Below are 12,808 nucleotides of genomic sequence, written 5' to 3'. Positions count from 1 at the left end.
AAAAAAGATGTAGGAATTCTATGAACGGTGCTCAAAGTGGGTCTGATTGCAAGTGGAAAAATAAAATGCTTTGGGCAGGTTAATGATGGCATTAACTAAACTAAAATAGTTGCTCAACAATGTACTATGCTTGTTCTTACACAAACAATGTTGGATGCTGTTGAACCTGTTTCTGTTTTAGTAGGTGTGTTTCGGTTGTGGTGTAACCACACACATACCTAGTTCCTGTCTTGTACTGCAGACGCCCACCCCATACTGTCTGGTCTCTTCTGCTACAGTTTTCAGGAAGTCGACATTGTTTTCAGCAAAACCCAGGTAGTTGTAGGAGCCCATGTTTATGACGTTCTCAATGGTTTTTCCTGTTAACCTGTCAGAGGAGTAACACATCATCATCATTATTGATATACATTTTTCTTGACTATTTTTCTTGTCCCATGCTGGAACTGAAATCAGTGGGTATAATATAGAAGTGTGTATTACAAAGCAGCAGTGAGTGTGAGTAAGTGTGACCATTAAAAGGAAAAGTGAATAACATGAACCCAAATTTTCAGAACGAAATGGGAAACTTATTAGTTGATATTTTTATATTTAATATAGTTAATAGTTTATAGTTAATATTAATACATTTCTCACCTGATAAAATGATACTTTAATATTATGAATTATTAATAATATTACCATTCAAAGGTTTGAGGTGGTTAAGATTTTCGAATGTTTTTGAAATAAGTAGTCTCTTACAGTATGCTAACCAAGGCTGCATTTATTTGGATTGAAAAACTGTAAAAACAGTATTAATATTTTGAACTAGTTTTACAGTCTTTTTAAATACATTTTAAAATGCAATTTATTTATTTTATGGCGAAGCTTGAATCTTCAGCAGACAGGTCTCCAGGTCTCCACTGCAGACCTTTGACAGCAACATCTCCCTGCTGAATGAGCTGAACACCTTCTTAGCTCGCTTTGAGGAACAAAACAGCACCACTGGACAGAAGACTCCACCCCCTCTCTGTAACCAGGTGAAGACACTGTCCCCGGACAGCGTAAGGAGATCCTTCAGGAGGATCTATGCACACAAAGCTCCGGGTCCTGACAACATTCCTGGCATGTACTGAGACTGTGCAGTGGAACTCACTGATGTCTTCACAGACATTTTCAACATCTCACTACATCAGGCTGTTGTCCCCATATGCTTCAAAGCTACCACCATCATTCGAGTCCCGCCAGTCCTGAAGAACCCGTCTCCATCCTGCTTCAATGACCACCGTCCAGTTGCACTTACTCCAATTCTCATGAAGTGCTTTGAACGGCTAGTCATGCACCATATCAAGTCAACACTGCAGCACTGGCCAAGAAAGCAGAGGAGTGTCTCTACTTCTGCAAACAATGCATCATGTGCACCTTTTACAGAGGCACCATCGAGAGCATCCTGACTAGCTGCATCACTGTGTGTTATGGCGCCTGCAATGCGTCCTGCTAATCGCGATTCCAGGAGGTTCCCAGATAAAAAAAATTTGCTTCACGGGGTTAAAATATACAGTTTTTTTTGCATGGTTTCCTTGTAAAAAATTAGCATTTTAGGGGCTAAATATCCCGTTATTGGTATTGGGGTTGCTTCGAACCGCACACATGAAAAACTACTGCAGACTTGGCAACACTGGTTCAGGTGGAGCGGCAGTTACTACACAAGAGCCGTAGTCTACCGACAACTAACACAAAATCAATTTCAAAACCGACAAAGAATCGCCACCGATTTTAAAATCTATTTTGTGTAGATTGTCAGTGAATTACGGCTCTGTGTAGTAAATGCCAACCAATGTTGCCAAGTCTGGTTGTTTTTCATGTCCGTGGGTTGAAGCGACAATACCAATAACGTGATTTTAGACCCTAAAATGCGAATTTTACCAAGGCAACCATGCCATAAAACTTAAATTTTAACCCCGGAAAGCAATTTTTTTTATCGGGGAACCTCCTGGAAACGCGATTTTGGACTAGTTTCGAGAAGCAACTGGGCAGGATTTGTTGTGAAAACCTGGAAACCATAATCTGAACGCACGTGCTGGAGATATACTTCTAATTACAGGAGCGTCTTTACTGATGAGATGTGCATGAAAATCGCATTCGATTTTTTGCACAGCCCTATTCATCAGGCTGTCAGGAAGCTGAACTCTCTCCCTCCCGGCCTTGCCTCCCCTCCCCTCTTATGCCCCAGGCACCACCATCACAAATCATTTGAATATGATGATTTTCAGTACTCCTTCAGCAATGTTGTAAACAGTTGTGCTGCTTTGTATTTGAGGAAATAATTTTTCAGGATTCTTTGGTCAATAGAAAGTTAAGAACAGCATTTATTTGAGATATATATATATATATATATATATATATATATATATATATATATATATATATATATATATATATATATATAAATTAGTGCTGTCAATCGATTAAAAAAAATTAACTAATTAATCGCACAATTTTTTAAAATTAATCGCGATTAATCGCGATTAATCGCAATTAAAAGACTGAAACTTTTTGGATATGTAAATGTAAAATGTAAATAATTAATGTAAACTCAAGACAAAGAAACTATTTAAATTCAAAATATGATTGTTTATTGGAATTTTTGTTTAACTTGTAACACAGATTTTCTCATGTAAACAACATACCTGCAATAAACCATCAATATCCTCCAAATTAACTGTTGGCTTGAAAGCCATATTTATTACAGAAATAAAAACACAGGCATGTAAGTACCATTTGAATTTCAAAACAATCAATGCCAATAAAAAACAAAAATGATTTCCATGTTGAATTCTAAGTGGACTGCAAAAAAATTCCAAAGTATAGTCATTGCCAGTGCTTTAAGTGGGCCGGTATGCACCGGTACTCAGTACCGCCACTTCCAAATATAGCTCTTGAGCGTACCGCCACCTCTCCGTGCGCCCAGAACGTGCTTGTAGCGTAACGGTACGCTCATTTGGACATCTGTTTTAATAGAGGTTTTAATCTTTTACCTGCACTGCCGATTTTCAGAGCGCCCTTCACAATGCAAGCTTCCTAATTCATCCCACCGAGAGCAGAAAATACATTACCCATTCACCCTTAAGTTATACAAGTGAATAGCGCATTTGTGGCGCTTTCCCACTGTTAAGTGTCAACAACTCAACGTGGCCGGAGAAGGTGTGTGAAACTCGTTGTGAGTTATACTAAAGCAAAATCTTGAGTATTTATTGTCTGATAAACATTAAAAACTGTCTGCGGAGGTTGAGTCGTCCTGCAGCCAGCCCCCGCAAGGCACAAATTTAGATATTCATTTATCTAATTAATCTATAGCCTATGCACAAAGACAATATGATCTTTTTGTCCCCTTTTTGTTTTAAAGCTTGATGAAGAGAGAGAGCGCAAGTTGCTGCAGCTGCGAGGAGGACAGTGTTGCACGTGTACAGGAGTGATTGACAGTTCGCGGCACTGTGTACAAAAAATACTCCGCTACACAATTATTTCGTTATTTTCATTTAAGCTTATTAACGTTAGCGTTACAGAAAGGTCTGATTTACGCACTGTTACAGTCATTGTTTTTTTGTTTGTTTTTTTAAACAATGACATTTGAGTTCATGATTTTAATGTTGCTGTTTCTTGTGGCAGACTAAATGAAGAGTAATGTTTCTTGTGGCAGACTGAAGAGTAATCCGGCAGAGTTTTATACTGAAACTTTCCGTCTAAAAGTCCTTCCTTGGTCTTATCCATATTTCTTTGCACGTTGAACACACATAGGCCACAACTGGAAATAAAAAAAAACTGCAACCGCGTTAATTGCGTTATTTTTTTTTAACGCGTTAAATATTTCAAATTAATCGAATGTGTTAACGCGCTAATTTTGACAGCACTAATATAAATATATATGATTTCCCTATTTTTTTTTTTAACAGTGTACAGTCTTTATTGCCACTTTTCAATTATGTAGTGCATACTTTGTGAAAGTATTATAAGTAGGGATTGGAACCGAGAACCGATATTTATCATCAATATTTACCGAAACGTTCCTGCAGGAATTGGCACCTAAAACATATCCCGGTTTTTTTAACAGGGTCATGACTATTTGTTTTTAAGCAAAGCATAAACCTACCTGAAAGTCCAGTTGTAATCATCCGAGACCCTTTCCATGACATCAAAAACTGGACCGGGTAAACTGCATATAGGACGGTTCCAGTTATCCCTGACTCTCATGTACAGGTTCCGTTTGTAAAAGTTTTCAAAATCTTGGTAAAGGGGAACAAAGTCCTGAAATACAAGAAATCAGTTACAACATAATGACAGTAAGAACTTTTAAAACAATTTAACATCAGCATTTTGTTCTTTCTTCCCACAATATGCCTAATTCTTAAAGGGGTCATATGATGTGATTTCAAGTTTCCCTTTCTCTTTGGAGTGTTACAAGCTGTTCATGAATAGATAAGATCCCTAAAGTTGCAAAGACTAAAGTCTCAAAGCCAAAGAGATATTCTTTAGTTTAGACTTGTCCATGCCCCCCTAAAAGGCCACATTTAAACACGGTCCCACATGTCTGCATCACGATGTGGGAAGATTTGCATAAAACCGTCCAAATGTTCATGCAAAGAAAGAAGGCATAACTTTTATTCTCGCTGTTGCCGCCGAAGCCATGTTGTGGAGATGCTTTTTCCTTGTGAAAGCAAAAATATGTTGTTTGGCCTTCCAAAAGAGGACACAACCAGAAATCAGTGTTTGAGTTGTTTTTACAACACTGTTCAACAACATTTCAACCAAAATATTCAGATGTGTGCAGCATATTTTATGGAGGACTGTTTCCTGATCCTGGGAGAGGAGAATAAAATGCTGGCTGTTCTGGCTCACAGTCAGTGATCGTTTAAATATGTAAAGGATTTGCCACTGAAGATTCAAACACGAGTTTTCAGCGGTGTAGAGCAGCGCTTGTTGTTTGTCATTTCTCCGATCACAAATGCAGAGATGATTTTATGTCTACACTGTGCATTGCAACACAACGTGTAAAAAGACAGTACTACAAGTCATTATAATCCATAACTATGTCCCCACTGGATGCAACAAATGCCTCGTTTGTAATGGGTTTTATTGTTTTTGTCTTGTCGATGATGTTCTGACTAGGGGTGTGCCGGTTTCAGAATTGGTGATGATGGTTATGACGTGAGTCAAATGTGACGGTACATAACATAACCGTCTGGGGGGGTAGCATGTTTCATTTTGTTTCATATTGTCTCGCCACCATGCTAGTGGATCTGCCGTAGAGTCAATTGGTTGATCTTGGAGATAGCGGGTTAACTCCGTTTCAGCGCGCACTCTGATCGGTAAAGGGGCAGAGATTTCAGACCTCCGTTTATTAAGGAGATCTGTCACAAAACTCATCATCCGCGCCAAAGTTTTTTGAGCAAATTTCAAAGCCGCACCCGCCCGCCATCCACTGATTGTTTTGCGGTCTATGCTTTGCTGATGCGAGCCGCAAAAAAAAAAAAAAAAAAAAGCCATTGTCTGTTCTGGAAAGGATGCAGCAAAAATATTTAATGCTAGAGTATGAGGCATAGGCCTACGCTGAGTTTCATGTACAATGAGATGTGCTCTAGTTCACAGTGCAGTGCAAGTGAACGCGGCGCGCTGGTGCTTCCATGTCACGGTTATCATTGTCTGCTATATTTGCTTTTTATTTATTAAAATACATGCAATTGGTTGATGAAACATCCATTAAAATTAAGATAAAATTTGTTCAAAACGAAATTCGTTTTTAAGAAAGGTTTTCTACAAAGCAAAATTTAATGAAGTGGTAAATATCATGTCTGACGATTTACAAAACTTCATTAAGTGGTAAAAACCATGTCTCCCGATATATTGCGCATCTGATGATCCTATCTAAAAAATGAAAATAATTTTTGATAAAAAATGTTTGTAAAAAATATTTTAGTGACACGGTTTTGGCGGTTATAGAGTTCTAATGACGGTGTTCAACTATAACCGCCGGTCTCAAGGTTATATACTAACCGTCACAGCCCTAGTTCTGACATGCATCACAGTATGGTAAGAGGCGTAACATTTTCGTCACACGCTTGAGGCATTCAGGCAATCACAAAGGCACTGGATAGCTGGCCAATCAGAGCACACTTCACTTTTCAAAATGGTGAGCTTTGTAAAAAAGGTGGGGCATAGAGGAGGAACAATATGTGGAAGTATGTGGAAAATAAAATGTACAGTATGTGGAAAATAATGTGGTTTTTGTACCGCATAAACATGTTGCATTACACCAAATACATAAAATAATGTTCTTTTTACCAACATCATACCCTTTAAAAATGAGGCATGGCTGACCCAAGACCAGCCATAAAAATTATTTGCACGTGGGTAGTTACAACCAGGTGAATGTTTCAAAACCATCTGCTCTGTGAGTATCAGAGTCCTAAGAGACTCACCCACAGAGACTTGTCCTTAAGTAAACTACAAAACAACAAGGGAGAGTCTAATCAGAATCCACATTGTGCTACCTTTATTAAACTTCTTTGAACTGCTTCAGAATCCTAGATATAGAGACAGAAGACAGCAGAAAATAACAAAGGCGCAACAAATTGCCGCCTGATATTTACAAGTTTTGCTTAAGCTTATGACTGCCACTCATAAGTTTTTTCTGGTCATTAAGGAGGTGTCTGATCTTTGCCCAATGTTTCAGATCACACATTCAAAGCATTCTCTTAAGACACCAAGAAAGCTTAAAAAAGTACACAGTTTAAAGCTTTGCTGGTGTGTGAATCAAATGGCAATGTAGAAACCCCTGTTAAACAGGAAAAGGGAGAACACAAATGCTGTGAGATCATTTAAAACCTCATGTAAATTTAGCTTTTAAATGCTAATGTAGTCTTTAGGCCTACATATCAAGCACACTCTTTGAAAAGTGCAGTGCTGAAGTCAAACCAGTTTTTTTCCAGTTCTCTTTTTTCTTCGGATATTAATCGGTGCTAATATAAGCATTCCTTCACTGAAGTGTCAATTACACTCACTTCTTACTGATTTGTGTACTTTACAGATTAAAGCTAGTTTAGGAGTGAAAGTGAAAGTGACAATGTGACCTGTAGCCAAATACTTGGAATTTGTGCTCTGCATCTAACCCATCCAAGTGTGCACACACAGCAGTGAGTAGTGAATACACAAACACACCGTGAACACACACCCTGACCAGTGGGTATCCATTTTTTTGCAGTGGCTGGGGATAGGGATGGGTATCGTTAAGGTTTTAACGGTATTACTACTCTTACCGATACTGCTTAACGGTCCGGTACTTTAACGGTATTCTTATCGGTACTTTGGGTTGTGTGAGTATATATATATATATATATATATATATATATATATATATATATATATATATATATATATATATATATATATATATATATATATATACATACATACTGTATATCTTGTAAATTAACTTGAGGTGCTGTGCATTTAAGTTAGCCAAATAAATGTTTACATTTACATGCTGATTTTTCCTTATTTGGAATTTTACTAACAAGTAGAAAATATGTTGATTTCATTCTCATGTTTACCAAAAAAGAAATCAGAGATCTGCTTGAACTCTCACACACGTTCATGATAGTACGAAAACTCTTTGTATTAAGCGGGAGTTTTCATACTGTAATGCGTGTACCGCGCTCGTTCTTGTTGTGTTTGTGTTGTGTGTGACTGACAGACAGCCTCCTTCTTTCAGATCTCACAGACAAACGTCTTAATAATATCGCAAATTAGAAATGTTTGGTAAGATAAAATGTAAATGATAACATTAAGCAAATCTCTTCGCCATCGTCACTCTTTATTATTAAGCAGGAGTTTACGTACAGTTAATGCATGTGCGTGCGCTCGTTGTGGTGTGTGTGTGACTGACAGACAGACAGCCTCCGCGGCGTGCATGAGAGTTCACGCAGATCTCACGGACAAACGTCTTAATAGGATCGCACATTAGAAATGTTTGGCGAGATTAAATGTGCACGACAACATGATTAAGCAAAAATACATAGTACATTATTTTTTTTCCTCCAGTACCGAAAGCAGAACCGATACCGTCAGATCCCAAAGGCCTCACCTAATTTGTGGTATTGAGGGTTGAAGATAGCATGTACATTCACTCCCACCACCTACAATCTTGAGGCTCGTACCCATGACCTTTGTGTTACAAGTCTGACTCTCTAACCATTAGACCACGACTGTTCAGAAGAGTTAGACACTGCCAATTTGGCTGACGTGATTCACACTGATCATGGAAAACAAAGCAAGCACTGAGCAGAAATCCACAATGTGTTCACTCATATCAGAGTTACACAATTGTAACATTTAAATTTGCTAAAGGTGCGACTCCCTCTGAAAGCTTACCGTTTCATAATCTTGTCAACTAAACTCAGTTTTTGCTTTTGTATAATCACATCTAACGTAATGCCACCAGCTTTGAGTTAGAAATGTTCATGAAAGAGGCATCTTTGTGAAGGTGGCATTCTCAACGGACAGACTGAGAGCAGAAATAATGAACCCACTCTCCTTTGAGGTTTAATTGCGTCTTTACCCTCTGAGGCATCACCTCACACATTTCAAAGAGATTTTCCATAGTGAACAATATGTAAATTACATGACATGAAACAAAACAACTTTATGTTTGACATTAAATTTGTCTTCAGAAATACTCATCTTTGTACTGTTATTATTTCCAAATGTTGAGCATGTAACTCTGAATATTTGCAATTCATAGACACACAGAAATTCTGCTATTCTGTTCCAAAAACGAAGAAAAAAAAAAGATTCCACCAAACAGTGGATAGTTTACGTGAGGTAAAGCTAAAAATAATAATAAAACAATATTTTCTTACCAAAAGACATACTAACATTTCTCTACATGATGTTTACCACAGTGGTTACCACAGTTTGAGAAATGGGTTGGAGAGTGACTCTACCTTTTGCTCTTCTCTCTCCTGGGCCTGATGGCACTTCTCTAAGCCAACAGCTCTTAAGAAATCCCTGAAATAGCCAAACAGGATGACGATTCCATAACCCATGTATGTCAGGACAGCCACATACATGGGGGCTTCCTCAAACGAATCTTCCCCCCTAACTCGAGGTTGATGAAAACTGTCTCCATTGGCATTTTTCTGCACCTAAAATATAATAGGCAATGCATTATAATCCAAAAGTTATATTCAAATATTATTTGAATTGCACTGCTATTTAATAGAAAAATGGCATTCAAACATACAGGCAACTACATAAACTAAAGGCCTCAATTTAAATAATTTAATAATACATGTCATTTCTAAGTTTGTTTAAGAAATAGGCTGTTTTCCTAATATGAAACTAGTAATGACAAATACCATATAATATAAATATTTTATTTTTAAACCATTTTATAGAAACCATATTTAAATTAAGAGACAAGCCAAGCCACCAGTGTTTTTTTTTTTTTTTTTTTTTTTTTTTGCCACCAAATTTTGCCTGTGGTTACAAACACAAATTTTACAGTTAAACTTTATGGTTACTAATGAAACTATTTTCATAAAAATAAACATTTATTATTGCCAAAACCGCGCGTGGAGTTTAAACATATTTAAGTGACGACTAACGAACTTGTGGCTCGTTCTCACGAAGGGATTCGTTAAATGAACAGAACGAACCGATTCGCTGAAATGAATCGGACCTAAACTCGAGTCAGCTTTAAGAATCACCCCTTGTATTTTAACTTTCCTTTAAAAAAACAGACGTTTCAATTGACTGACTGACCAGAATTGAGGGGCTTGGACTTACCTTTCCAGCAACGTGGAATCCATTTTTCAAACTGTTGCTTCCTTGTTGTTTCTGGTCGGAATGAGCCTTCAGGGTTCCGTTGCGTAAATGATGTTCATCTGCTCGTATCATGTTTGCAAAGCGTCAGGACTGAGGAATGAATTATTTAACTTCTCTTCTCTATCCCTCAGTTTAGAGAAGTGTGAATGTCCGTTGAAGTGTACTTCCCTGATATGAGTTCACCATCCCACTTCATGCTCAACTGACTTTGATTTGAGTACACACAACTTTGGACCAGGAAGTATTCACGGACATCAGAGGAACGACGCGACGCGACTGGGCGCTGCCTTTGACAGTTTCGGTCGTGACAATGGAGGAGTTCTAGGCGCAGTGAAAACATGGTGTTAGTTTCAAACTTGGAGACAGTCGTTTTGAATCTGCGTCGGAATGTGCTTTTTAATAAATTAAAAACAAAACTAAAAGTAAAACTAGTGCAGCCACTAAAACCGAGTTGTCAGTGGTAAAATATAAACACTGCAGAAAAATGCATGTGGTGCAATATGTCAATGTTACAGCCTATTATAAAACAGAATGAAAACAAAATACTTTACTTTGTTTATTTATTTTGCATTAACCAAAACTTCAGAAAGACAAACGTAAATGTTATTTTAGTTTTGTTATTTTTATATATTATTTATTTTATTTACAGTGTTATTTTTTTCAGTATTATTAAATAACACTGGTGCATCTTATAAAAATGACCCATGTGTTTATAAATAATACTACCTGTATTAACTGTATCTGAACAAAACTTGGTTTCTGTTTTTATTTTTAAGTTTTAGTAATTTTGTGATGTGCGTAAATTATATATATATATATATATATATATATATATATATATATATATATATACACACGTTGCTTTAATTTAAATTGATTTCAGTTTTAGTTAAATAATGCTACTTTAGTAATTTAGTACTCTTGTGTTCCATAACAGTATGATTCTCACATTGCAAATCATGACAAAAGCTACACAAAAACACTTTTTTCTTCCTGGTATCCAAGATGAGCTATCTTTGAATCTTTTTTGCTGCATTTTGCATATATCACTACAACTGCAATCAGCCGAATGTGTTTTTTTTTTTTTTTTTTTTTTGGTTTAGATTTTTTGCCACAGAACAAGAAGTCATTGTGATTACACAAATGAATAAAGTCTGAATCCGGACTTTTACTTCTCTGTCCTATTCAATGGGCGTGTGCTCGTGGATGGTCGAGTGAGAGAGAGTGAGTCAGCTAGTTCTGAGATTTACTAACCTGACTAACTCTACTAACACTATCCAGTTTCAAACCAGCACTGCTTCTCATCCGAACATCAAAATAAATCAAATTATCAAACAATCTAAAAATACATATCTAGAACAATGGGATCAAGAACCTAAACCACAAAGTAAATTACAATTCTATCGAACTCTAGATTATCTCCTGAGTGTAAGAGACAGATCCTGACCAGTAAAGGCTCAGAGAGCACGGTCTAGCCATCAAGACTGGCAGACACAGAAAGAGCTGGTTACCCAGAGAGCAAAGGGTATATGCTCACTGTGAGACAGGAGAGATTGAGACAGAGATGCACTTCCTCCTTCACTGTCATAAATACATATCCATAACATATGAAAGTGACATGACATACAGCCAAGTATGGCGACCCATACTCAGAATTCGTGCTCTGCATTTAACCCATCCAAAGTGCACACAGTGAACACACACACACACATAGCAGTGGACAGCCATTTATGCTGCAGCACCCAGGAAGCAGTTCAGGGTTCGGTGACTTGCTCAAGGGCACCTCAGTCATGGTACTGCCAGCCCAAGACTCAAACCCACACCCCTAAGGTTAGGAGTAAAACTCTCTAACCGCTAGGCAACGACTTCCCCATTGAAGCGCTAAGAAACCTCTACTTCGATAAATTCACCAACTTAAGAACTACAGCCATTAGTGAAAATGAACAAATAAAGATAAAATTAGGAGACAGACAGCTATAAGGAGCCCAGCCAATGGCATGCAGGAAAAAATAGTAGGCTAAATCATATGCACGATTTACTAATTAGTTCCCTCAACGTAATAAAACATGCACACAATTACTATTTTGTTCACTCGGTTTATAAATTCTGCGCACAATTTACTAATTCATTCCCTTGATTTGCTAAATCGTGTGCACGATTTTATTTATTTTTTCTTGCATGTCATGTGCGGGGCTCCGTAGACAGCAGCACTCGTTGCGAGATACGTATTCGTACCATTATTCTGCTTATACTACAGTTACCACACATCAAGACATCGATCCGATGATATATTTATCAGGATTTGTCCGGTTTTTGTACTTAAATCACTATTGTGAGTTGGATTATTTCTTCCGCATCTCATCCAATGCCTCTTTTGCTAGTTCCAAAACGTAATTTTAAAGCTGGTAATGGAAGGATATGATTCTAATTCACTTATTAATGAAGTTATTAGAAAGAGAGCCAGGGAGAGAGAGAAAGAAAGACAGCTTGTGTGAATTAGGCTACCTCTCTGTGCGTCTCTAAACAGGGTTGTTATTACCTCGCTAGTGAGAAATGACATGTGTAGCCTTTAAGTTGCTACACTATAAATGGTAACTGATAAAATCATCAGGGCAGCGCTGACAACACCTTTTTGTGCAAACTGCGGGACCGTTAGTACTTTTAACTATGCGAAGTGATATGGAACTGTAATGCGGTCAAGAGAGCTGCCTGGAACTACATTCGCTGTGTATACTATATATATATATATATATATATATATATATATATATATATATATATATATATATAAAGCCTATACTAAGCTTTGTCAATGTTGTATAATTTACAGTCATGCCAATTAAGCAATTTTGAATTGAATTGAATTGAGAAAGAGAGAGAGAGAGAGAGAGAGAGTTAAATTCTGACATCACCTGAGTCAGTCTGACACTCAATCTATTCAATATAAAGC

The 12,808-nt window shown here is 37.3% G+C and overlaps 1 protein-coding gene across 3 annotated transcripts in view; it reads right to left on the bottom strand.

Annotated features, from left to right (window-relative positions):
• Positions 1-10,169, bottom strand: part of LOC113112516 (serine palmitoyltransferase 3-like) — a 31,792-nt gene extending 21,623 nt beyond the window's left edge. For 2 of the 3 annotated variants that reach the window (XR_003293443.1, XM_026278164.1), the window contains exons 1-4: positions 9,820-10,168; positions 8,976-9,176; positions 4,127-4,281; positions 219-367 (exon numbers count right to left, since the gene is read on the bottom strand). Coding sequence is in view for 2 of the 3 variants with exons in the window: in XM_026278164.1 (XP_026133949.1) it covers positions 219-367; positions 4,127-4,281; positions 8,976-9,176; positions 9,820-9,930 (616 nt within the window). In the remaining variant the exon portion in view is untranslated. Of the gene's footprint in view, positions 1-218; positions 368-4,126; positions 4,282-8,975; positions 9,177-9,819 lie in introns of all 3 variants that reach the window. The other variant, XM_026278165.1, reaches the window with a different exon arrangement.
• Positions 10,170-12,808: the final 2,639 nt, after the last annotated feature.

This window comes from Carassius auratus, chromosome 13 (genome assembly GCF_003368295.1).
Source record: "Carassius auratus strain Wakin chromosome 13, ASM336829v1, whole genome shotgun sequence".
Lineage (NCBI taxonomy): Eukaryota > Metazoa > Chordata > Actinopteri > Cypriniformes > Cyprinidae > Carassius > Carassius auratus.
The sequence above is the reverse complement of the archived record's forward strand: the minus strand, read 5'-3'. Positions and strand labels throughout refer to the sequence as shown.